This window comes from Chaetodon trifascialis, chromosome 13 (genome assembly GCF_039877785.1).
Source record: "Chaetodon trifascialis isolate fChaTrf1 chromosome 13, fChaTrf1.hap1, whole genome shotgun sequence".
Taxonomy (NCBI): Eukaryota; Metazoa; Chordata; class Actinopteri; order Chaetodontiformes; family Chaetodontidae; genus Chaetodon; species Chaetodon trifascialis.
The window spans coordinates 10,378,304-10,405,874 of NC_092068.1; the positions used below are offsets into that span (position 1 = coordinate 10,378,304).

The following is a 27,571-nucleotide window of genomic DNA, read 5'->3' on the forward strand; positions in this document are numbered from 1 at the left end:
CCTCGCAACAAAGTCCCTCTAGAACTTTATTACCTGAAAAGCTGAGCTTATCTAGACAAATAGAATTAACTACTTCTGCTCCTATCTGCTGCCAATGTGCAGAAATTATACTACTGCACGCCAACAAATTGTTAAGGCTAATTTGAGAACAGTTACTGTGTCTGAGGTCAGCTTTTATTTGGGAAAAAATAGTCAGTGTTGTTAAAAATCCAATTAAGGCAACCTTTGTGGTAGATTTTAATTTAAATATAGAGCTGAGTTTTCCATGTGAATGTGGATAATGCATTGGCATTTACTTTTATAACAGAAGAGAGACAGGTAGAATATCTTTAAAATCCTACGAAGTTAATCTGAACTTCAAACACTGCAGCAGGTAAACATTTGGAAACCGGCTTGCAAACACATGAGCTAAACTTCTTAAAGGGGAGAACCTGATGGGGGTACAAATGAGAGGAACTGAGGAAAGTAATGTTAAAGAAAGTTTCTCCAAAGAGAATCTGCAAGGTGAGAGGTGGATACTGGGAACAATTATTCCCATCACTCTACTGTCACTTTATGGGCGTGAGAAAAACACATGGATATCATCTTTTCATAGCCCTCAATGTGGGTGGTGTGGCATAATGGTTTTAAGCTAGAAGCTGGATGACTTATCATGCAGCAGAGAACAGGACCGGGCCTGTGGAATGAAGGAAATGTCATCTGATGCCATAGGGGTTGTATGAGTCAAGCATCCGCCAGCCTGCTTCTCACCTGCTTCCATACTAGCTGTGAGTTCTCGACAGATGACCCGCAGAGAAACTGAACACTGATTTTAAACCTAATAATATAATCACACGGACAAACGTGCATGGACATGTGCACTAATACACACATACTGCATAAACATACAATGCATGATTTTGTTTTCAGCTATTTACATTTCTTGTGTATCTTATCTACATTACATATAGTTTACCCAAAGATGTCATTTTGACAGGGTATTGCTGTCTTATTAGAGGCCTTTGAAACCAGAGCTGTATCTCCAATGATGCTGCTTAACATATCAAAGAAGTGCATTCATTTCAAGTGTTCACCTGAGCTGGAGTGCATGAATTGGTCCATTTTTTTTCACTCCTCTCCTAAGCAACACATGATGCTGAGTGTTTGCATTCAGATGCTGGGGCTTCTCTCGCAGGGCAGTATGAAATCAAAGAGATGCAGATGGTTGTTTATCTATGAGTCTGTAGAGGTTAATCTGATCAGCGGTGTGTTTAGCAGTATAGCCAGCGTACAGTGAGGCAGCCACTGCTATGGCAAGTGCAAATGCAGAGAAGCAGCGGCCTCGGAGGCGCCCGTGGAGAAAGAGCAAGCAATGTCTTTCATGCAGGCTGTTCTGCTGCTCATGTTTGCGAGGTGAGGAGAAGGATCCTCTGCAGGAGCAACAAGGGAAGATTAATGGGGGCCCTCCGCATCCATACCTGGATCAGTGGGGATCAGGTGAGAGGGAGGCTATCCAGATTACAGTGGAGGATCTGGGGATAATTAACACGAGCTTTATCCTGTTTGAGGAAGATCCCGCGATCCCCAGGAACAACATGGCCCGCTCAGCCAGCTCCCTGTCCGCCTGCCCGAGGGCTCTGAGGAAGAAACAACTGAAGCCTCTGTCTTCACTCACGGTACAGCCCCAGGACAAACCGGCCATTACTTTTACCAGTGGGGAAGATAATGAAGAGGATGACCCATTGCTGTTTGCAAGCAACACCAATAGCACGGCAGCTTCTGGAAACCTCCCGACAAGACCTGTCATCAATCTGATCCCACCCACCCCCTCGGACGTCGCTAATGATGATCAGTTCCTTGACATGAACTCAGAGGAGAGTGTGGCATACACATCTGGCAGTGATGTAAGCTTTGCTGCTGGTGACCAGGAGAATTGTGGGGAAAAGATGGAGAGTGTGGAGGCAGCAGAGCCAACAGAGGAAGTCACATTGGCTGAGAATGCAGTCAGTACTAACAGTGCAGCTGAGCCTGAAGAGGGCCTAAGTGGTCAGCTTGGAGAGGAAAGCGAGGCTGTGCCAACCAAAGAGATGGAGGAAGAGAAAACAAAGCCCATGTTCTTACACAGCACCTGCCAGGTGGCTCCTCTGCCCGAGTACCCTCAGAAAAGTGAGTGTAACAGCGATAACATCTCCAGTGCTGTTTCATTGATGCATTACTCTGATCTTCTGGATAATACGGTTGCTCACCGGGAGAATAGAAATTAATGTCGAATTAGTGTTTGTGTGTTCAATAGTAAGGCACAGTAGCTTTGTGATGTTTAGCCCAGCTTAGCCTAAACACTGGAAGCGGCTAGCTTAGCTTTGTTTGCACCTTCCAAAAACTCTTACCCAGATTTACTCCAACTATTGTAAATTATACCCCAGTGTCCAGGTGTAGACACTAAGCAAACAAAATAAAACATATTATTGAGACAAATTTTGAGCTGCTGCACAGTACGTTTTATTCTTTTGAAGGAGGCTAACTGCTAAGCTAGGCTAAACATGGCCTGGAACAACAGGCCATTTTCACAGAAGTCATTCCAACATGTCACAGTAGGAAAAAAGGGGTAAATAACAAAATGAATGATGTCTAAATTCCATTTAGTTCCTTCAGTTTTAGGGAGGCGATATTGTACATGCAGGCTCTCTGAATAAAACGTGCTTTACCTGCTGTGACAAAACCTCTTGACTAAACATATAAAGATATAGTTGAGGCGTTTCTTCTCATCTAACTTGAGATAAAACGAACAAACAAAACAAAAAAAAAAGACAACAAATGCATTTCCCAAGACGTTGGAGTGTTTCTCTAACGTTCTCTGATTTTTATTTAAAAATCATTGGTCCCAATGGTTGTCTTGGTTTGTTTCTCTATTACAGGGAGCTTCACCACTGGAACAAATCTCGTTATTTACTGAACACAATTTGGGTTTTCTTGAGGTAAATTTACAAAGTATTATTATTTAAAGTCTAGGTGAGGGGTAAATGGCACCAGATGATGGTTCGTTCCATCCAGCTGTTGAGCTCATGTGTTGTCTCTTCATTTTGATCTCATTTCCCCATTCAGATGAAATTGCAGTCATTATGTGACATGGCTACAGTACCTCGAACGCCTCCTTTGGGAGTTGCAGAAGTTCCCCTTTGTTGGATTCCCTTTTTAGCCATTGTGTGTGTATTCCCAGTGCGTGGCTGGGCAGGCGGTTCCCAGGTTTTGGGTTCCTGTGACTCAGCATGCTCTCCTCCCTCAGTCTTCTCTCAAAGAGCTTCATTTCTTTTCAAACCAGAAGAGGACAATAATACTAGAAACGATAAGCATCGCTTTTGCCTATCCATTACAGAAATGTGCTGAAAAGTTCTGACTCTAAAGCTTTGCTTTGTCGTTACCCCTGTGTGTGAACCGTTGTCAAACGTTGTCACTCAGCAAACTTAGACTGCTCAGTTTATCTGTGTGTGTGCACGCAAATACATGTTTGTCTGTGCTAACCAGTCAAGGGTGAGGGAATTCACTCATGCTTTGACTTGTCCTGCCTGAGCCAACTCAGACTGGGAATGATGTCCATCTCCCTGCTACTGGTGATTTCACCCTCTAAGGCAACATCAGGCTGTGTCCCTAAGTCTGCCCAAACTGTCCTGCCTTGTTTTGATTGGGCTTTTCCTGGACGACGCAGGCTGTGTGGAGTCTGAACATGGCTGTGGTAGGGTGGGTGTACTGCCGCCCTCCATTACCATTCTCAGACAGCTCTCCATCTTGTGTCCCCTCTCCCATGCATGGTGAAAAGAAGTCACAGAGCGAGACTGGAAGTGATTTTCTCAGGAATTCACAGACACACTGTTGTGTCTGAGGTCAGCTGGAGGAGGGTGCTCCTACGCATCCACACGTTCAGCTAAGACTCATCTCTTTTCTCACATGGTTGTACTAGTCAAGACAGTTGTGTTTTGAATTTACTTAGCTGCAAGGCAGACTTTATGAGCCTCTACAGAGTGATTCACAGGCTAGCCAGGTGATGAAGAGAGTGCCAGCTCGCTGCCCCCCTCTTTGTACTCCACTGTCTCTGCAGGACCCAGACAAGATTCCACTGCTGACACACATAAACCAATTACACTGTCTTATCTGATTCTGACTCCATCTAAACTCTCGTCCATGTCAAACCAGCCTTTCAGAAATAGGCCCCTGAAATGAAAAACATGTGTTTAAGAAATTAGGCTGAATTTTTTTGTTGGGTGTTTGAAAGAACTACTGTTTTTTGAACGGTATAGGGGGGCTCGAGGCTTCAATCTCTAAAGGTATAAAACTTGAAGTAGTTCCAACTCAGAACTGCAAGCATTCTAGCATCTATCACTATCACAGTGTTATGTTTCCTGAGAAAGCCCAAGCCTAGCTTGGATGCCATATTCTCAGACTCATTCGTCTTGCTTGTTATGATAGCAGAAAAAAAGATATCTGCTCGCTGACCAAGTGACATTTGGAAAATGTAAGAATATGGGCTTTCTGTGGGAAAGAACTTGGGTTGTCAGAGAAGTATGTCATCAACCAGACAGACATTACTGTGTCTAACGGGTTGCCATGCAACCCCATCTAGCTGCGTCCAGTATCAGCACCAGCTAATGCACTGCAAATGGACCTGGTGACCTGTGCACCAGAAAAAAGGCTGAGAAGGCTGATAAGACTAGAGTGGCTCAAAGGGCCGAAAACAAGGACTTCATTAAAAAGCTCGTTTCCCAGACAGAGACCAACTAAGACAGGACTAACTGGGATTAATTCAAATTAATTTATTGACTTACTGTGTTTATTCCTATGCAGATGACCTGAGCAACACAGACGTGAGCTGCCCCGACTTGCTGAAAGCTGATCTTTGTCTGCTTCCGCACGCCACCAACATGGACGCATTTACTCAACGGCGGGTATGAAGACTACAACGAACTATCTTGTTTTTCCAGACCTTTTCTCACAAACTCCTTGTACTGTATATCACATGCATCCGTAGCTAGTGTGGTCAACAAGGCCCACACATACACCTTTAATGTATTTAAAGGTATCTACAGAGTCAGTACACATTCCAGGAAGAAATGTGCTTTATCTGATTTAGACTGCGACTGTGTATTTCGACTCATGAAAATACTTACTGGCTCTAAATTGATTAGACTGGATTTTCAGTCTAATGTTAACTGAAGCCTGTATTACGTGACAGAGGCTGATAACTCGCTCCTGCAGTCTTGGGGACACACTGAGCAGGAGCGCCACTTTTCACGGTTTGACCCAGATATCAAACCACCAGGAAGAGGAGGAGTCACCACATCAACGACGCATAACCGTTGGTGAGTCTAGTATTATTATATTAAAGACAAATAATATTGTTCTAAACAATACTGCTGTTCTGCCTCATAAATAACTCAAAAATACCTTACAAGTCTCTGTTTTTTTCTGCCTTTTATGCAGCATCATATATGCCTCAGTCTAAGGATCAGAATGGAAACTTCCCTGAGAAGGTACTGTAAACCATCAAAGCAGGGCCTTCAGGGTGGCATCAGCACACAGCCCAGAGCTGCTGCAATTACAGAATATGCTCTGTTTATATTTCCCAGCTCCCTTGATCTGTCAAAGCAATGACTCTGCAAATAGTCTCAGGATTTTAGTCTTTGTGTCCAGGATTTGCCAAGCAAGATTGCTCGTATCCTTAGCGATCCATGTGTTAGCTGAAACACAAAACGGAAAGATTTCTTCTTTTTTTTTAAAGGAAAATTGCTCACGTCCTGCAGTTATTGTATCCATGCATTATCAACTGTTTTACTTTCCTCTGGTACCCCATCAATTACATGTTAGTAATTTACACATGTGTCCAGCCACGCCTCACATTTGAGCCCCACACTGGGCCTGCAAATTAGACAAAATGGCTTAAACTCTGGATTATTTATTTGTTAAATTATGATCTAATATGTTTTTAAGGTCTCCCTGTCTTACAAAATAACAGTGAAAGCCCAAATACAAGGCAAACCTCTTACCTCATTGCATCTAATCATGCTACAGTTACCTTAAAGCCTCTACAGGCAGCAGCGAACACTGTAGTTTTCTTCCCAGGGACACCATAAACAGAGAATCTGCGACTAAGGCAACGATTACATAGAAACCTGTGTTTAGGTTCCCGGCTTGGATAAACATTTCTTTGTCCCTTTTAAACATTTGTTTACAGTTAAACACACAAATGTGTTTACTTGCTGTAATATGGATATCCAACACAGTCATCCTTACTTTAAATGAATCAGTGACACAGACAATGATGGAGTGCTTGTGAGTTTAACCAGGTTTTGTCTTGATGCCTTTGTTTTGCCTCCTAGTAAATAGGTTTTCACATGCAGCAGTTTGAGTCTGAATCATCTTTGTGCGTCATGTCCCGCTCTTTTTGCAATCCCTAACCTCTGCTTACTTTATGGATTTAGAAATTAAAAAAAATATATATATACACCGTATCACATCTCAAAACAATGGCTTAAGGAGTATGTTGCTGGTGGTTGGAGTACTATGACATAATGATTTGGGACATTATACACAAGGTTGTTGCCCAGGTAGAATGTGGTATAAGCAGGCGGTATGTAACCTCTCCTTCCCCCCAGGATATGGACAAGCAAGTGGCCAAATCTCTTAGGAAGCTGAACACAGATGAAGTCTGCCAATGGTTTACAAGTATTGGACTGCAGAAATGTCTTCCTTTCATTAGAGGTGAAACACACTCTCCCTCTGACTGACTCCTCTCCCAGCTTGGTGGTTGCATAACAAAGACAGACATTGCCAGGTTGATTTATCTTTACCGCAGATCAAATCTAAACATTTTTTTATGAACAGCAATAAGAAGTAAAGAAGACAAGGATAATGTAAGATTAAACAAGACACCATTAGAACATAATTCGTATTTCAACAATAGCTTCACCACAGGAACTGCAATATGTAAGAAATTCATGTAGTAATAAACCATTATTACAGTTTCCTACGTACCTAAAAGCCAAACCCTGCTATATGTACGCCTTTCCTCATAGTCCAGCTCCGGAACTTCACAATTTCTGATCATATTTACTGACTTCCATTAAAAGTAATTCTGACACAAGCAGACACCAAGGTTCAGAAATAAGTTCACTCTTATTCATTTCTTTAACATTGAAGACAAAATCTAACATGGCTGAATCTGATGAAAATTGTGGCCCGTCACTGTTTAAACCAACAAACAAATGGCTAAAGGCTAATAGAAGACTGTAAAAATTTGTTAAAGCTAACGGTTACATTTTCATTTTCAAATTTGTTCAACTTTCTGCTCAGAAATGTCCAATTTTCTGTTTTGCATTCAGTAATAAAAAGACTGGTGTCTCACTGATGTCTTCTTTATGTTTGTCATGTCTTTTTTAAATGTTTGCTGTGGATTCTAGATTACTGGCTGCAGCACAGCTCTCAGATTTCTTGAAGTATGTGGGTCCATGACTAAATGTTTTCCTTTCAGAAGCAAAACTGTGTGGAGAAGACATAGCTTCAGTGGACATGAACACTTTGGACACCCTTCATATCGCCTCACTGGAAGACAGGGAGCAGCTGCTGTCGGCCATTTATAATGAGCTGCACCCTCCCACCAAAATCAGCCGGAGACTCGACTCTCTGCTTGGTACGCGTTTATCAAAACAACATGACAAACAAATATTTACCTGGACCGTTTGCAATGAAGTCACAGAGACGTTTCTTGCCGTTTCTTTGTTCAGCAGAATCCTCCAGCCCTAATAATGTTGAGACAGTCAATACAACACTGGTGTCAATGACCAAGTCTAAGTCCTCTCCTCACATGAGCTGCCTGAGCATGAATCGCCGTTCCCTCAAGAACAGGTACAGCGTCTCATACATACAATGAAGACGAACAAACAGGAAAACAAGCTTTATTTGAATCTTTTGGCCTTTTTCCACAACAGAAACTACAGCCAAAACTGCATGGTACAGAGGAGTTCTCAGCTGATCGAGATTACAATCAACGGTGAGTAGCTGAATTGGTTTAAAGGTTAAATACATGCACTATTATGCTATATATTAGAACTGAGACACCATGAAAAAAATTTATGTAAATTTATGGCATATAGTTGATGTATTTCCACATTATGCAGTATGAATGGGGTTATTGTTGCTATGATATTCATAATGGACACTTATACGAGCATATATCAGAGCCTTTATGTTACTTCTGATTGTTGTGTCATGTGTTGCAGCATCAGAGAGGATCGTTCATCTCAGAACCCCAAAGGAAACAACGGTGGGAAAAATCATGGATTCTTGTATTAAAATGTTGGGGATGACAGAAGATAAGGGTCCATTTGTACTGAAAGAAACACAAGGTGCACAATACATGATGCACGGCACATCAAGAAGTCTTTATCACACACACACAAAAAACAGACGTGTGTATCGGTATACTGTACATGTGCTTTGATTTGAAGGTTCATCGGAAGAGCTCCCACCAGATCAGCTGATTGGGAGTCTCCTGACATCGATGTCAGAGAACGGACAACTGGAGCTGCACTTGTGCAAAACGGTAGCTCTGATCTTTTTCTAATGTTTCTATGGAAGGTATCTGGCTTTACCTGATATATAACATTTAACAAGATGCTTTTCTGTCTGCTTTTTGTATCATAGGAGAAGTCATCAGATACTGTTTCACAAAATAATCCAGAAGTCAAGAGTTCTGATGAAAACAGCAACATCAACAAAAACGTCCAGAAAGAAGAGAGGATCAGAGAGCTCAACCAACAGGTGGAGTCACTACAAAACGTCATCCTTCAGGTCCATATCTCTTCAGCTACATCTATGAAACGATGTCACTGTTTTTGCTTCTAATGGTGCCATAACTGTGATGAATCCATTAACTTAGGAGTGAATATAATCATTGCTGAAAACTGATCTCTTGACCCCACAGGTCCAGGAGCTCCACCACGGCCTGGTGGCATTTTGTTCAGAGTTGAAGAGCATGGATGGAGATGCGAACATAGAAAAGCTCGGCTCTGCTGAGCTGAAGCAGAGGCTGGAGTTGGTTAAAAGCCAACTGAGCGACAAGAGACAGAGCCTGCAGGCCCTCAGAGACAACATTAACAACTCCACTGCTCACAAGAAGAAGTCGGTGGACTGTCTCTGTTAATCAGTAGCTTGTTCAACAATGCATAAAACTTATCTTTCACCTCCCAAAAACACTCAAGGCAGTTACATTAGATACTTCAAAAGGCCACCGTTATAGAAGCTAGAACACATTGTTTACATGAGCAAGTGCTGCCGTGTTGTCCAATACACATGCACTATATGCAGTGGTACTGTAAACCTAAAAGGCTGAGAAACAGTTAATGTTTAAGTCAAAGCATAGCTACTAGCTGCTAATAATCTTGTGAGACTTTTAGGGGACGTGGTTTTTGTTTCACCAAAGAAAATGTTAGAAAAATGGAGTCCTACCCAAGGAGTTGTGGATAAAAGTCAAAAATGCTCAAGTATTGCTTCTCCAAGGAAAATAAACCATCCGCTGTGTTTATTCAATTCTGGTGAAATTCACATAAAACCTTAACTAGACTTGATTTACATATTTCATAAACCATGCATGCATGTATGTGTGTACATCTGTGACCGTTTTCTGAAACGTGGTCTCTTGCCATTCAGGCAGCTGGACGTTCGTCTCCTGGAAAAGATGAAGCTGAACTGCCAAGTGTTTAAGGAGGAAATTTCCATGGTCCATCTCAACCGACAGGTGGCTCACCTCCAAAATGCTTTACAAGAAAGATATGTTAAGGTACTTTTGATCAAATTAAGATTACTAACACAATTTATGGATTATTTGCACTAAAGCAGAGTGCGACCAACACGATGACGGTCTGGAGCTCAGTTGGCAGAGTTTAAGCAACAGCATGTGAAACACCGTCACACCAATATGTGGGAACGTGGTATGGTCTGAGTCAGGGAATGTTTTGATTGCTAAAAATAATACAATGAGAAACTGAGATTTGCACCAAAACAACACGAGTTATCAAGAGAAACATGTGTGGTATGGGATGCTAAAAAAAAGTGAGTCAAATTTGGCATCTTTGGTCACGCCAAATGCTGTTTCTCCTGTCTTTAACCACATCAACACCAGAGGTTGTGCAATATATTCTGGATAACTGGCCTTTTCCTCACTAATGAAAGCCATATTGTGAGGATCACCTAAAGGTTTAATTAATCTGCAGAACATGTGAAGTTCATATATTTGTTCATTTAATTACCCAACAGCAGAAAGAGCACGCACTAGGAGAGGTGGCAAAAGCTTTCTGGTGTGGGAGGCCATCACTTGACACTATTATGTCCATCATCTTTGATCTTCAATTCAATGTTCTCCTGACTGACAACACAATGCTCCATTCAGCCTGCTCTGTTTCGTTAAGCTGTGCAGTTAGTCCCATGGTGAGAGTGGGTATAGAAGGCTGAGCGAAGTCCTTTGGATGAACATGAACTTTTTCAGAGAAAATGATGTTTAGTGCTGACATCCGAGAGCCTGTGACCATACCAACAATGGAATGTGTGTGACAAAAGCCACTGGGAGAGTGCAATGGAGAAATGGGCCAGTATGTGTAAAACTATCTCCATCTATCCCCGGAGGAGCCCAATTCTTTTTTAATGTGGCTCTTTTATCCTGTTGGAGAAGCCCTAACGAGGTGCCATGAAAGGACACACGCGGCTTCGGCTTTGAAAGGTGCCCCGTGTCACATTGCCGCCCCGGGGCCACGCTTTTTTAGGTGCTGAGTTTGTGGGAAAAGCAGCAGCGCTAATGTTTATCATATGACCTAATCAGAGTTAACACACAGGTCAGAGCTGAGGAGCAGCCTGGGAAACTGATGGAGCTGCTGCTCTAATAAGGAGCAGACTGCCCTCTGTTTGGTCTTGTAGGCTGCCCCGCATTACAGACAATAAGGAAATATTTCATCATCGGCAGTCTAATCTCCAGGATCTATTGCAACTGGAGAGCATCAATAAAACAGCCAAGAGGGAAGGAGAACGAGAACCAGAGGAAGAGAATGGAGGGAGGAGGGGAAGGACAACAAATGGGGGAAATGATTTGAAATAAGCAACTAATAAACTTTAGACAGGCTATTAAAACGGGGGAAATTGGAAGACTTACTGATTCGTCCAATCTTTAGTCTCACATGTTCCTTGAGGATGGATTGAGTTGTGGGAAAAATCTGCCAGCTCTTTTCCATGGCATGCCCCTGAGTTGAAGAAATGGATAGGGTGCTTCCAGTTTTCACATAGACACAAGTCATGATATGAATTGTTGTGGATCAGTGTGGTCAGATTGTCTCCCATTATGTCTTTCTTCTCCCCAAGGTTGAATGTGTTAAAGATCTTCGCTGTTGGAGCAGCCAAGGCATCACAGAACGACAGTACTGAATTCAGAGCTACTAACACCCATCATTATAAAAGAAATGCAATCCCTTCCACTTAGCATCTATGTTGTCTGGCCTGTCAGAGAATCATTCCTCATACTGAGTGAAACCCAAATCCTTTCTCACATCATGTTGTAGCTTCCTATGTTTTAGGGAAATTATTGGGTTTATGAAATTTGCAACTTATATTCCCTATTTTCTCACTATTGAGAAAAAAAAGGTGAGCCATTATTTCTCGCCTGAGCGACCTTTGTGATCTTGAATAGCTGTGTTTTAATTGGACAAACAGTCTATTGGCTGTGCCTGGTGTGTATGTAGGATATGGGCCCTATGTCTGGCCCAGGTAGGTTAGGATTTGATCAGATCTTGTGGATAAACAAGAAGAATATGAAGAGAAAATTCCATGGGCTCTTGGCGTGTGTCCAACATTGAGGCAAACCAAGAGGGAAAATGATGCGCATTAGAGGGTATTTCTCAAGGGGCTTCAGCTGCGTTTCCGTGAATATATCCTGTCTGGCCCGCTTGTCTGAGGAGAGAGAAGCCTTAGCTTTGACCCCTGACCCGGGCAAGGCGGCATCTATTGCTGCAAGGCATTCACATGCCATTTGGGGGAGGGGGGAGTATGCCAAGAGGCTGGATAAGGGAACATTGGAATTCAGTGGTCAGACTCACAAGTTTTTTCTGATCCCTGCAAGCTACTTATGGTGTGATCTTTTCAAAAGCTAATCATTACATCTTGGTGGTCTTCTGGCTTTGAGGCAGCCTCAGACTTATCTCTTGGGGACTTCCAACTAGTGGTATATCTGTAATCTTTAAGGCTTCATTCCAAGAAGTAAAGCTACTATTTTATCTTAAGGAAATGATAACTACTTGGTGTCTTGTTTCAGAGGCACAAAAACACGCATTTGACAGTTGCAAAGATTCTTCAACAGATTCTTTTGAAGAGGTTGCACTTGGTTACTTTGGGTCTCTTCAACTATCTGCATTGCATTCATTAACGTGCATACATGCTTTCGCTTTTTCTGAATTCAGGAGAAAGCTCGGAAAAAGAGTCTGGCCATCGGCAGCCTGAGCCAGCTGGTGTCCCTGCAGTGTCCGGCCATGCTGCTGGTTCTACAGGAGAACCATGACCCTGATGGCCACTATGGCTTTACGTGTCACTACAGAGAAGGCAGCGGACTAGTGGTGGTCAAGGTGGACAACTCTCACCTCTGTGTGGGCGACAGGTAATGCATGAACACATCCAAAAAGAATTTCAAACCAAGTCATTTACCCTGGCTTAATGGCAATTACTTGGTTAGTGTTCACAAGAGGCCACCTAGTTAAAGAGAGCAGTCTTCATTCACTGTCTCACTCATCACACCCAGTTCTTTCCTCACTCCTATTTTTTTTGTACTTTGTAGCTATGGGAACCCATCAGATATTAGCTCCAAACAAGCAAACACTGTAATGTAATACTTGGATGCAGAAGAGAGTGAAAAGGAGCAGATAAAAGAACGTCATATAATTGGGCAATTACTGCATTACAACAAGTACATACTTAGATAGACAGCACTCTGAGCACACAGTGCAGCTGACATCCTGCCGAAGAAAGGTGAGTCTGCATGACAGTGCAGAGACAGAACCACAGAAGCTGAGAGGAGTCTTTGAGCCTCACTGTGTGTGTGTGTTCACTCATCACAGTCTGTGCCAATGCTCTTTACACAGCTAATGAAAAAACACAAAGGACTGCTATTTCCCTGTCACTTTTATCCAGGTGGCTATAAATAAAAACTAATGAAATGGGAATTTTTGATTAGCTCTGTGCAAAGGTAATGTTTTTAATATTTCACACTCTGTGATTTGTGAATTCTTTGATATTATTTGTTGCTTGTTAAGTAAACATTAAAGATGTCCTGCCTTTACCTGTACAGAGAATCCTGCCAAATAGACGTTTGATATATTGAAGTTGAGAGAGAATTTCCCCACGAGTCAGTCACGAGTTCTGTAAAATCTTTAGGTTATTAAAGAAACTTTGAGAAGAACATTACGATTTTCTCTTCCTACCTTGGATTGACATGATGCTCAACTTTACTGATGTCCCTTTGACATTTTTGCGTGTGTGATTGGCCTTGTAGACTGGTGGAGGTGAATGGTATACTGGTGGTCAGCTCTACAGAGGAAGAGCTGATGGACATCCTGCTGCAGGGACCCAGCGCTCAAATTGTTGTTCTTCGCCAGCCCCCGCCCACCCTCACCAGTCAACAGCACCCTCTGCTTCAGCAACACATGGTCGACCCTGATCCCATGCAAAAAATCTGCCCAGAAAGGGATGTGGTCACCATGGAAACCCCTCCTCAAAGGAAGGTGATGGCCATCTGATGTTACATGATAACTACATAGACTGAGACAAGCAGTGGGGATAAGGATGGAGCAAAGTGTTTCTCACATTCTTAAATAGATGTCTGTCTGTTCAGTGTCCTGTAATGTGAAATGCCATGTCATCTTTTGTGAGTTATTTACCTCGATATGTGAACATGTTTATTGTGTTGACAAAATGCTCTTCATAGATTGTTACCAAACGCCTTTCAGTTAGAAATGTCAAATAGTGATATGGCTGTGTTTAGGGATGGGATGATATAAAATTCTATTGTGGACTGCGATAGATAACGCTCCAGATAAGTTGATTGTGGTGAATTTCCATTATTGGGATAATAGATAATCAGGATAATCATGAATATCCACATGAGTGACTTGAATTGAATATTGAGTTCCAGATTTATTATAATTGCCACAGATGGGAGCCCGCATCTTTCCAGTTATTCCAAAATCCTACTCCTGTCACAACGGCTGAAGGCTCGCCTTTCCCATTATGTTGCTCATGAAAAAAATTAATTCAGATGTGTGGAAATGTTATTGATAACACTCTAAAGAACAACACAGAGATGGAGACGCCCACCAGCAGAACCAGCTGGAGGAAGGAGTGGACTAACACCTCCAGTTTGTACTTCCATCTCCATAAGCATCATCCAGCTCTATTCACCAAACTGAATTTAGCTAACAATAGCTCAGTAGTATTAGCTATGTAGCTAAATAGCTAATTTCATGTTACCTCTGGCTGGATGTAATGTTTTAATGCTAGCACTTTGTGGTGTGGTCCCTCTCTTCCTATCCTATAACATGGACAGCTCACAGAAGATAAACCGCTAGATGCTGGAGCTGCTGTCTCTGGGGAATTGACTGCAGTTCACGGCAGTTTTTCCTCCATAATTAACAGCTCATATGAAGTATAATTCACTGAAAAAAAAAAGAAAAGTGTCATCTCTGATTGTGATTCTAGTATGTTTTAGTGCCATTTTAAGAGTTAAGCATATTTTGATGACTACTGGGATAATATTGTGACTTGCAGTTATTTTGGTCAGGATTATGAGGATTATGGTGACATGAAATTTTTAAATTGTCCCATGTCTAGTCATGTTATTGTAGTTTTTTGTGTGTGTGCGTGTTATTTGACTTTTTTCTGTTGTAAAGTGTTATCATGCGTACATAACTGTTGTGTGTATCATCCATATTGCTTCATTGTATGTACAGAACAATGCCTACAAAAAACTTATTTCCAGAAAAAAAAAAAAAAAAACTACACTCACATTTTTGCTTTTTGCATATCTTCCTGGTTTACATCATATTTGTAGCATGAGGGAAAATGATAAGCCAAAAAAGAAACAGAACCAGATCAAGCTTTGCTCGACTGGATATGTGATAAGCATTTCTTTTTTAGCATCCAGCAGAGTAATTCCTGAGGGTACAACAATGTCAGCCTGATTAAGTCTCAGCATGCTTCACCTTTTTAAAGTTCAGATAGAACTGGGATAGAGTCAGAAAATATGTGATGTAGCGAAAAGACACGTCTGAAAGCTTTGTGTCCTGTCTGCAAGCTTTCCCTTTGCAGATTAGACACTAAGATGGTCTGGAGCAGAGGACTTCTTTAAAAATGACTCACATCTCCCTTTTGTGTTTTGTAATGTAATCCAGTGTGCTGTAGGAATAAACCCTTGGGCCCGGAAATGCCTCATTTCTCAGCCTTGTTCTCCCTTGTTAAGTGGCAGTGGATCATGCAAGTCTGACAGAAAGACAGCACAAACACTACCAAACCCTGACCCAGACCCCTGGGGTCCAAAGAGCCTGAGAGGAGAAGTGATGAGACCAGTTTTTCTAGTCAGTTGATGAGAAAGGCCACAGGTCAGTCGCCAATACATTTGTGTATTAATGGTTTTGCAATCAAAGGCAAATGAGCTCCATATAATCCCGATGATGAGAGAGATGGTATTTTCTGGTTGCCAAACAGACCCACAGGGAGGGAGGAGTATGATGCTGGCAAGCTGGAGATTTGAGAGACTTAGTCTCAGACATGGGAAACTGAAGTTAGCCAGGCTGCAACATGTTCATTTACCCACTGACACAGATGGACCACAATGGCATACCTCAGGAAGCGTAACAATATAGCGAGAACTTATCCAAAACCACAAAACAACGCAATAGCAGGGTGTAGAAATGCAGAGCTCCAGAGAGCGACGGAGAGACAGAGAGGAAGAGTTGGAGGAAAACTGACAATGATGATGATGCTCATTGTCAAAATAACCACGCAGCAGGGACTGAGGTCAATCCGGTCTATTCTTCCAGTCAGCATAGAGACAGGGAGAGAAACTCAGAGCTCAGAAAAGTAAAGCCACACAGAGAGAGAAGGCAGAGGAGAGAATGTGTCATGGCTGTCTTTATGGAAATAAATTAACACTGGAGAAAATGAGACAAAATCCTATAAACACTGCTGCTGGCAAGAGTAGAAAGACACCGTGGGATTCCCAGTGACCAAAACACCCCAGAACGCACACTCACAGGCTTTGATACTCCAGCTATAAACCACTTGCAAGTTGTCAATCTAAAACACAGAAGAAATCCATCGGGGTGAGTAATTGAAGTGACACCATGAAACCTTCAAAACTTCTCAAAAGATGAACCGCAGGACCCGACACTCTCGTCAGGACCATCTGCAGCGAGTTTGAACTGTACAGTGGTCTCCCTCCTACAATACAGAGGCGCCTCAGACTGACCCAGGCTGTACCTGACACATAGTGGCACAGAGCAACCTACGCTGCATCTGGTTTGCCTTAGCAGCCTCAGCAAAGCTACATCCAGCACACACTGATAAGCGCTGAGGCCAGCTCTGGCGTGGCTGGATTTCTCTCTTTCGCCCAGCGAGCCCCAGCTTCTCACTCCTCAATCCCCCTCCCTCCCCCCTCCCTCCCATCTCCTTCAACTCTCTAACCACCCCATGACATTTAAGGGTGCCTGGCATCCGTTTGAAGTGGGAGAGGGGGCATTAGCTCTGGTTTCCTGCCCAAATCCCACACAAGCCAATAAAATGCATGCAGGTCTGAACCAAAGGAATTCTTGTCCACCAAATGTTAAATGAACAAGACTGGCATTTAGCCTTATGTTATACACACAATATAAACAGTATAAATGACTGTTGCTTAATGCAGAAACTAGTATCTTCCTGTTTTTATAAGAATTCCTTTGTGTGTCTGTTCCATGAGACTCTAAATTACAGTTAATGTAATAGTCATTGAGATGTTAATTGGAGGATAATCCTTTTTAATACATGTAAATTGTCTCACACTTTTGCTGTAAGCCCTTATGTAGTTAATACAGCCCAACATCTTCTAGCCTCTTATATTTCAGTAATCAGTCAACGGTAGTGCATGCCAGGAAGGTCAGAGTCAAATCCCAGGGGCTTCTGATTTCATTTTGCTGAGGTGGAAATGGGACTTCTGCCTCTTCCTCTGGCAAATCTCACACTAAGTAGCTGCACAAGGCACTTGAGAAAGTCCCCAGAGATATTTATGTGTTGACCCTCTCCTGGTCAACAGCGCTGTGTTATTTGACCTTTGTCCCTGGTACATTCTCACTGTCAGTCAAGACAAGCTGAGGGTGTACTGCCATCTTCTGGCCGCCTCACAAACTTCACACCACTGTCTTGAATTTGTGTACAGATGAGAATGCCTCCCGGGCTTGATTAGAAGTGATTGTGATTAGATCCTATTATTCATACATGGCAGGCGATGTGCAACAGTTATCTTCCATGTCTGGATGAATAACAACGGTGGGATAAATCACATGCTTCAAAATGTAATCAGTGGTGTAGTGATGGTAGATTTATTGGATTAATGTGCAACACACACACACACACACACACACGCACACACACACACACACACACACACACACACACACACACACACACACACACACACACACACACACAACGTTTAATTACCTGATCACTCGTAGTTAATTTGATTTTTGCGTATCTAATGTTCATATAAAACATAGTTAAATCAAATATTTATACTGATATTTGTTTTATTTCATTAGAAAGCCTACCTATTTTGAAAATGAACACCCGTTTAAAATGTCAAATCTCAACAAGAAACACCTTTCTAGCCAACAAAATACCGTACAATCCACTCCATCAGGTTAATTTTTAAATTGTATTTATTGTTCGTGATGTGTTTTGAAGTACTTTTACTAAGCATTTACTAATGAGATTACTGAAATCCTGACATTAACACAGATACATTCATTTTCCCCTGTGATACACACATGGCTGATATGAAAATGTGAGCCTGACTCTTTTTCATTCAGCACGTTATTTACTATGTCAGAAAGTCAGATTAAGAATAAAATAGGGGGAACATGCTTGATTGATGACTATGCCTGGAGGTTAACGTGGGTTTAACTACCCCACATTAATGTGTATAGGCTGGATCTGACATGAGGGTGCTTTTTAAAAGCTGCTGAAAGACATTTTAATACTCCACGCTGCTCAATTAAAAGGCTAATGAAAAGACCATTAGGATTAAGTCTAAGGTGTGCTATGGATGAGATAAATATGTTGGTGAAATTGCTTAGCATAGCCTTGCCAGCAGGCAAGCTTGAGAAAGGTCAGCATAAGGTATAAGTCATTTTCCAATCTATTCTCTCTGAAATATAGAGATCATTATGGCCCGTGTCTCTGTCCAATAAAAGGTTTAATTAAAGCAAGATGAAAATGGTGATTAGAAAAATCATTGAGGAACACAATAAGCAAGGACCGACTGGGATATTTTGAATTATGTGTTAGAAGCTCAGCATAGACTACAAAAGAAGAAAAAATCATAACAAAGAGGAAGAAATCAAATGAAAAAAACAGGTGGATAATACTTCAAAAGGGTTTTAAGCCTCTGATGATCCCTGGCTTTCTCTGTTTTTTGATTTAATTTATTACTCTTTTGGTAGCTTGTACTGGATTATTTGTGTATTAAAAAAGATCTTCCCACACTCTGAACAACAAGTAGTTCATTTCTAAACCTTCGGGCAATTTCTGGCACTGGGAACTGCTCTGGCATTACTTCTGTGCTGCGAGGAGCAGACTCGTCTGGGAAGGAGGCGGAGAGGCGGCGAAAGAGAAAGTCTGCAAAGCAAAAAAGTCCAAAATCATAAAGTCTGTTGGAGTAAATATTGTAATCAGTATATTTCATACTGTGGATATGTAAATGAACAAGTGTGGGAATTATGTAAGTCTAAGCTCTGGCCTATGACATGCACAAACACAGCAGAGCTATTTCATTTGACGTATAACATGCAAATCATTTGGTACAGTAAACGCCTTCAGACATCCCCTCAAACTGCACAGCCCTCTGCCATGAACTACCTGCTATTTCACTCTAGATGGCAGTAGAAGTCTCAGTATTGTCCCTGTCACAGAAACACTGAAGTCTCTTGAAAGTCTCTTGGTGAAACCCAGCACTTGCAGAAAAGGATGTTTCCCCAGCATCCCTCGTATGAGAGACTGCCAGGCAAATCCTCAGCTCGGGCTGATTATTTGCTCCTCGATGGTTTGGAAAGTAGGGCAAGGCAACACTAATTCTGCTTTGCAATAGCGGTTCGACACAAGATATCAAATGCATCATGCAGAAGCAAACTCAGGAGTGCCGTGCAAAGGCAGGATATTCCATTTTTGAGTTGAGTTAGGATGGCAAGGGCACGTGTGGTATAAAGGCTCCTCATCCTCTCGCTAATTTATCTTAGACGCGTGAGCATCTAATGGAGCAGCTAAAGAAAAGTAAAGCGAATGCTGCTTGCCTCCTGGTTCAAGAACATGTTCAGTTTCACACACATAAGCCAAAGTCTGCGGCTCTTGCTAACAGCAGTAGACGTGTAGCTGTCACGTGATGTCTGAAATGATAAATAAAACCATAATTTGCTGCTTTGGCATGAAAATAGATTTTATCATCCAGCTGTGGATGTTTCAAACTGATATCACAACCCATTCTACCCCACAGGGCCCACGGTCACACCTCCTTTTTGAAATATCGTGCATAGTCACACAAACACACACTTAAACAATATGTAGAAGCAGGTTGACAGGTGATAGTGGGCATACCTATACATTCCACAGCTATGCCCATACACCACCCACCGAGGCACAAACACACACAGACACAAATAACAGGGTTTATGGGGAGTGGTTGATGGTGAGTGAACAGGCCAGAGGAGATGGAAGAAGCACACCGGGGGGAAAGATGAGAGGAAATGATGCGCATGATGAGTGCTGAATGCTTGGCCAGTGGGACAGACCCTGTCAGACTTTGTGCTAAAGGGTTGGAAGACAGACAGAGAGAGAGAGAGAGATGGCTGCAGAGAGGACAAGAAAGAGAGAGAGAGCGTGAGAGAGCAGGAGAAAAATGATGATCTATGTCAAAATACTATTACCCTGTGACAACCAAGGTTTTCCCTGTCTTGTTCTTCATGACCACTGCACTTCTTTGCGATTGTGCCGCGTCTCTGCCGTGCAGCTACAGCCGACCAATGGATGCTTACGAACTGGAAGGGTTCAGAGACAGAAAAGCGGGCCAGCAGCATGTTTTATTCAGCTCTCATTACATAAATTCTGTGTTGCAGTTCCGATTGCTCCTTTGCATGAGTATTTTCTGTAGCCCAGAAATGTCTAGGGCTCCTGGTGCTGTATTGGGCGTCGTTTGTGCCTCTTGTCTTCGAGCTTTTCATCTGCAGAGCGGGTCTCTCACACAGAAACAATGATGACCCAGTTCTGAGTTTGTCTCTGTCTTACAGCCAGTTCTCTTCTGTCCTAATCATAGTCCCTCAGCTCCAAGAGCTGCCGCGCTACCAAGACAAGGGAGAGAGAAAGAGAGGACAGAGGAGAGAGAGAGAGAAGGAGGGAGGGAGGGAGAAGACAAGGAGAGATAAAAAGACAGAGTGAGGCGAAAACAAAGTGTGCATGAGAGAGGAAAGACAGCAAATCTCTGAGGAGGAAGGAGAGAAAGGATGACAAAATGTAAGGATGGAGGGATAGATCTGTTCACAGATAGAAATAGAAATAGAAAGAGAGAGACAGAGACGGGTTAAACCACAGCACCTTCTCTGATTTGTTCCCTATGGAGAGCACATCTAAAGGCAGGGTTGATTCCATGACAGGTTGTAGAAGAAGGGGAACGGAGGCCTGATGCACCGCACTCCTTCATCTGCACAGATGTCTCTGGGGATACAGGAAATCAGGTCATTCTGTTCATCATCAGGTGTGACTATACATTTGCTAGCAGGGTTGAGGAACCCTGATGTGCTTATGTAATGTAAGATATAGGACCATGCATTTCCAGCAGCATACCCAAATATCAAATAAGCACATCCAGCTACACACGCAGATTGGTATGAAACTCGAAAATAAAAATAAAGATGCTGGAAAAACATAAAAGGTTGAAACATCACCCAGCAAAAGCCACAGATTGAAATCAATGGATTAGGGCTGTTCTTGGAAGCATTTGGTGTGAAAAAGCACATCTTCAGTGAGCTAATTTCACAGTTTTGTATCTTGATAATCAGCTCAGATGGGTTACATACTGTAGCAGGTCTATGCTAATTTTACTGACATTTAACGGGTTTATTTCAAAGACGCCCGTGAGGAGCAGAACAAAGTGGAGTGACGTAGGAACACAGAGTTCTAGCCGTCTGCATTGAAATGCTGTGATGTGTGACAAGTGAAAAGATGCTAGTCAACATGCGTACATGCACAATCCATTCAAAGTTTGTGTCTCAGAACTTCAGTCAAAAAAAATACGCACGTAACCAACTGGAAAAAGCACAACTTACCATTGTACTCTTGTACAGTTTTGGCACAGGTCTGCACTTTGGACACATTCTGGCTATCATCTTACCCATGCTTCCAAGCTCCAGGCTAAACTAAGAATTCTTGTTGGCTAACTTTTCTAGTAAGCAGTGCCACTCCTTTAAGATTAAAGGTTACAGTCAGGCTAAAACATGCTGCATGTAGAGTGGAGCGATGGCTCAGGTTGGAGAGTAAATGCCATCAATGACAGGACCTCATGATACAAATACACTGTGTGCGTACACGCCTGCATGCAGAATCTGGGAGACGAGTTCCAGGCTGACCCCTCCCGAAAAAAACAAAACAAAAAAGCAATAGCGTTCTGTGACAGTGGCTTCATGCTGATGTCAGTCAGGTCTAGTGTTGGTGATGCAAATGGACAGGAGAGTAAACACTGGACAAATTGTGCATCCAGCATGAAAACATTTCCCTCTCCCAGACACCCTTGTCACTGGGGTTAGTGCCAGCTGGGGACTGTAGGGATGGATTTGACCTTGCCTGTCTCCCCATATCTGGCACTGTACCCAGTGAAAGGGTGATATTAGGTGACAAAAAAATGTGGTTTAGTGGGAAAAAATCTAAAAATGTGAGTACGTTTTGAGAAAGCAAGATGTCCCTTTTTACATGCAGCCCTTCTATCAGCATTAAATGTGATGGTAGCAGACAGGGTGGTTAAAGTAGATGTGACCCATACACTGCCTCACTGTATCCTGTGTGTCTGGGAGAGGGGGAGGTGTGAATAAGATAGAGTCAATGGTCAAGGGTGCCAAAGCTGGAGAGGCACAGAGTTGGCATTGTGCTGGCAACGAGCTGGTATAGGGGGAGGGGGAATCCTCGCCTGGCAGTGTCTGCCTATCGGAGTAGAGGGAGCACATCTCATTGACTCCTAAGCTGTCTGTATTATGCTAAGACATGTATCCTTGAGGGAGCATGGCTTGCAGTTGAAAGTCACACAAGGACGGATAATTAGCAGAGCCAACAAGAAGATACAAGCTTCAAGTCCTGGATGACATACAGCGCTGCATCTGCATAAATGTGCCCGTGAAGCTGTTTATGTCGGTTGATTTTTGCTTCAGCTTATTAACATATCAATACTAAATGACAGGCTTCATAGTGATGCAGTGAAAAGTGGAATTTACTACAACAATATAAGATTTATGACAACAAACACAGAAGTGACCGTCTTTAGATGCATGGTTTATCAGGCTCATAAATACAGACATCTGTGCAATGTTTGTGTTTGTGTTTGCGTTGTCCGAGAGTTTAACTGCATGTGTTTCGATTTCCACCGTGTGATATACGTCTCTGACATGAAGAGATGAATTACACCCTCGGCTCATTTCCTCCTCCTTCCCAACCTTTACACAAGGTGACCTTGTGGGTAACGTAATTTACAACTGAATGACATGTTTGCCGTTCATGGAGCTGCCAAGCCGCATCAACACTGCTAGTGTTGTGACACATTGCTTAGCCGGTCTGTAGCACTAAATGGTACAATTCAATAAGGGGGGAATTGTCTTTGCTTCCATATGTCCTCCATCTGCTTTGCTTACACTTGCTTCCTTTCTCTCTACAATGAGACTGCAAACAGTTATGGCATGTATGGGTGGATAAACACAGCACAGATGTCATTTCAGTGTGATCAACAGCCTCCAACTCCCCGTAAATTTGGAGCTGAACTGCTGCAGAACAGAACGTCTGAGAGTGGATTCAGTACTGACACAGACAGAAACGCTCCCTGAAGACACCTGGCTTTTGATTACCTCCACAACACCAGAATGTAAGATGCAACTGCTAAACCCCAACTGGACCTTCTCAACTTCTCCTGCGGTCTAAATCAATGACAGTATTGGCCGCACCTCGTCCTCCTGTCCCCATGCTCCACCAACCAGTGGCTGATGATGTGAAATATTGATTCGGGTGTCCACCCATATCACCACGCCTTGGCTTTGCTGTCAAGTTCATTTAGAAGAAGTCTTTTTAATGGCCCTTTGATGCCAAGCTTGTGGCAGTAGTCAGAGCTGAGGTGCAGAAGGAGGGGGAAGAAGTCCCTCAGGGTAGAAAACACAATGCACACGAGAAAAAACACACGAGCAAAGAAAAGCATAATGCTGTTTAGAGATTCTCATAATCTATTACTGGGTTTTAAGTCAACAATACGTTGTCTTCAGTGATTTAAGAAGCTACACACAAATACTGTATTCAGCGTACAAACCTGCAGTTATTCATGCAGAGGGAATAAGTTGCTTGGTGCATCAAATGAGCTTGTACACTATATTTCCCAATTAGTCATTTCAGCATGGATACACTCTTCTGCTTCATATAAACAGCCAACAGCCTTGCCTGAACTTAGACACACAAACAGGGATACACGCATAAATGGATACACGCAGGCGCATACACACAGAGGGTAAGAAACGCTGGTTTATGAGTCGCTTCAGAGACAGGATGGCCTTTGCAGAAAACACGAGGTAAAAGGTTACTCTCCTGTTACAGAGAAGGGGTCAGTGTTAAGTCCCTGGTTCAGCAGTCTATGGACAGATTTCAGGCTGAGAGCGAATACTGCACGAGACCATGTGAAAGATAACGAGGTGACCTTTTCATGTACGTACTGGATCTAAATGACAAATTGATGTTAATGCCTTGACTCATAAGCCTTTTACTCCTTTTCCGAACTGCCAGAGTTTTTGGTTTCACTTCTCTTAACACTTCAGAGCGACCGCTGCGGCTCAGGCTGTGAAAGTTTCACACAAATCCTGTTGATGGCTGATGGGTTTGTTTTCCACTCTCTCTCAGTGAATTTCAGAGGCGGCTTCAGTCAGACAGCGACAGTTCATCATGAATCGAGGGGAACCAGTGGCCTTTTATTCTCGGTGCCGTGGTCCCTGACATTGTCTGAATGGCAGAGTGAAGAAGAAATCAGTGAAGACAACGGGGGGGGGGATAGGTGGAGGAACATAGAGACTGGCAGAAAAAAGGAGACACGGTCTGGGGACGGAATGAAGGAGAAATGACACATCACCGTCAGTAAGACAAAGACTCCAAAAACCACCTTGCTTCAGTGTCCCAGCTCTTGAAAAAACACACCACAAGATGAAAGCCAAGGCATTGTCTCTGCTCTCCTGAAATGCACAGACAGAGGTGAGTCACAATACACACTTGAGCTGGGAGAGGCCAATTCAAACACAGCCATGCTGGGACAGATAGAGCAGGCGGAACTGGGGATAGACTGTTGGCGAAGAGAAAAGGAGGGGATGAGGGAATGAGCAAGATGGGACTGGTCTCCATTATGCTCTCAGTGTGAAATCCAAAGTCTTTATTGTTATAATGTCATTAGCTCATCCTGTGTCCCACTTCTGAAGATTTGCATCATCCTCCCTAAACCCTTGTTTATTTATTTATCTGCATGGAAAATATAGGTCATGCATTCATACAGACCATACATTTTTAATAGTTCTGCAGCTTTAATTCAAATGTCTGCAAGCCACCCCTGTGAGCCTCTCTGCCACAGACGCCGAGTATGAATTAAGCACAAACAACACACACAATGCACAGCGGCGCACGGTGGCATTTCGAAAGCCTGAGGTATTTAGAAATACCCTTGCTAATACGTCCGTGCATTATTTAAAACATCCTCTTCCCAAAGTGCGTGTTGTGATATTCAAGGTGAAGAGAGGACAGATACCTCTGCTCCTAACTGTAGCTGATTAACAAACTCAGGGTTCTTACTCACATGGTGGAAATGCTGCTCTTAGCGTGAGTCACGATGGATGACAACATCAGGCAAAACCCAAACAAGTTTAACAGAAATGTAAAATGTCTATGCAGCGATATTCTGCAAACCTGGCAATAACCCTGTGATGAAAAGACATCGGTACATATCTAACAAACGCACTTTTGGGACACAACCACAGATTATTTGATCAGTGTTTGTGTTGATTGGTTTAGCTCCACTTCCTGGAGGCATAAGTGAGCCCAGGGGCTGTCACTGGCCTTTTTCCTCCTACACCATGCTTCCACTCCTCTATCTTTAACTGAAGAGAAATGGAGAAAGGGCACTTTGTCTGCATCCTCAGTCACAGTCATCGCCACTGTGATTACATGAGTCAAACACAGATGCTCAGTCAAATAAGCACACTGAGAATGACAAGCTAAAGAAAAATATATAAAGACAGCGCAGAAGGCGTGTTATCTTTGGATGTGACTCAAAATTTCATGTGGTTATTAAAGCCCTGTAAGTCACGGAGACTTCCTCAGGCACGGGGTCTGCCTACACTGTCCATGTCAACCATAAAATATGGGCCGGAGCAGCAAGCAAAATTCGCAAACCGGTTTCATGTGGTAGATCACACGATAGCAGCTAAAGTGTGTACTTCCAGTGCAACTTTTCTGTGGTGTTTTAGTGGAAAGAATGGAACAAGATTGATTATGTGGTTTCCCCTGTTCACTCAACATCCATTTGAGTCTGATTAGACTGTGATCTGAGCCCTTCTGTCTGAGAACAGGGGAATACTGTCTTCACTTTTAAACAAGGTTTCCACTGGGAAGATAACTGTTTCTCGGATGATGCAAGTGGAGATAAAACGGCAGCGAGAGGAGGATGTTAGGAACTATTTGATTCTTCATTTTTTAATTTTCTCAGATCAGCACTTTGCCAAATGACACTGCATTTCAATAACCACTATTTTCCCCTTATGCTTAGAACCCATTGCTTTAAATGTCTGCCAAATAGCACTGATTTCTGCCTGTTGCCTTCAATCTCAATGCACTTGAGCTGCATCTGTTTAAAATCAGTTTACTTCAGTGTGTCTTTTCTAAGCGTTATTTATTATATTCAGCTGCAAATAAAGGGATAAAAATGCTGCAATGTAATAAAAGTCAAATGTAATATATAGTTACAGTATTTCCATTAAAATTGCACATGTTCATTAGGATCTTTATGCAATGAAGGCATAGCTACTTTTTTTTTTTGGACACCCGTCATCAAACTGTGGTAAAAATGCTCCAAATGAAATGTAAGCTGTTAGTTTTGCTTGATATAAGAAAGATAGACAAGTTCCTCAGCTGAGCAGAGCCATAGTATTATATCTTGAATGCATTAAATGGGTGAAATCAATAAATGTCTGCCGTGTCAGCCCACCAGACCGGAAAAACACATTTTTTATTTCACGCTCTGTCTAAAAATGAAATTGCCAAGAGTGCAGAATTTAACCATGGTTAAGTTAAGACATAAGAAATGGTTACTTTCACTGTGTGGCCATGCTCTCTGCTCACCAATCCTTTGATTACAGCCTCCAGCTTGAGTCTAAGAAGCACATGAGAGGAGAAATCACAAAACATCAGAATTGCAAATGATTACTTAGGCTCTGCAAAATCCTATTATAATAAATTAAAATTGTATCATACTGTATGGATGAGCATTTATCTGTTGGGTTTCCAAAATACTTCGGTTGAGTGTTTTGTCACTGAGGAGTAAATACATCTGAAATAGAACTAAACTACAAGAAATGTCATTTATGTGACCTGAAGACAATAAAATTGTCCATTCCACAGTCTGTGTGACAATATTTGGATTTTTTTGCCCCACTGGGATTATAATTATGGTGTTGGCCTGTTGTTCCATCTCATCTCAACAGCAGGTCAAAAGTCCCTCTTGTTTAGCACAAGTTCATCATATCTATAAAACTAATTCCCATTTTAACCACAACTCTACATGGAGCTTAATGCTAACATATCATGCTAACATGCTACTGGACAAGAACTGGTACGTACAACTTGTTGTCCAAGCACATCAGAAAGCAAACGCGTTTAAAGCTGTTCTGAATGACCACGTGAGGAGGCGGAGTGAAATGCCAGCCGGCATGTTTAAATGATGGTTTAGGTGGCACAGTGGCTCGGTGGTAACACTGTCCCCGGTTTGAATCCCGCTGTGGGCGCT

General features: G+C 42.5%; 1 protein-coding gene across 1 annotated transcript; it reads left to right on the forward strand.

The window, feature by feature from the left end:
* Positions 1-446: 446 nt before the first annotated feature.
* LOC139341511 (uncharacterized) lies at positions 447-14,711 on the forward strand. Its single transcript, XM_070978065.1, has 16 exons — positions 447-504; positions 1,393-2,145; positions 4,816-4,916; positions 5,204-5,330; positions 5,452-5,501; positions 6,624-6,729; positions 7,499-7,657; positions 7,752-7,872; positions 7,956-8,017; positions 8,247-8,372; positions 8,475-8,569; positions 8,671-8,817; positions 8,951-9,147; positions 9,676-9,805; positions 12,465-12,658; positions 13,550-14,711. Exons 1-16 carry the CDS (start codon positions 447-449, stop codon positions 13,791-13,793), a joined length of 2,670 nt encoding a protein of 889 aa, XP_070834166.1. The 3' UTR covers positions 13,794-14,711.
* Positions 14,712-27,571: the final 12,860 nt, after the last annotated feature.

What these genes read in the sequence shown, in the direction of transcription:
- LOC139341511 (XM_070978065.1), top strand. Translation starts at nt 447, where the DNA reads ATGAGAGGAACTGAGGAAAGTAATGTTAAAGAAAGTTTCTCCAAAGAG. An exon ending in TCAACGACGCATAACCGTTG is followed by an intron (nt 5,331 to 5,451) that starts GTGAGTCTAGTA and finishes CCTTTTATGCAG; the next exon opens with CATCATATATGCCTCAGTCT. An exon ending in GAGACTCGACTCTCTGCTTG is followed by an intron (nt 7,658 to 7,751) that starts GTACGCGTTTAT and finishes TTCTTTGTTCAG; the next exon opens with CAGAATCCTCCAGCCCTAAT.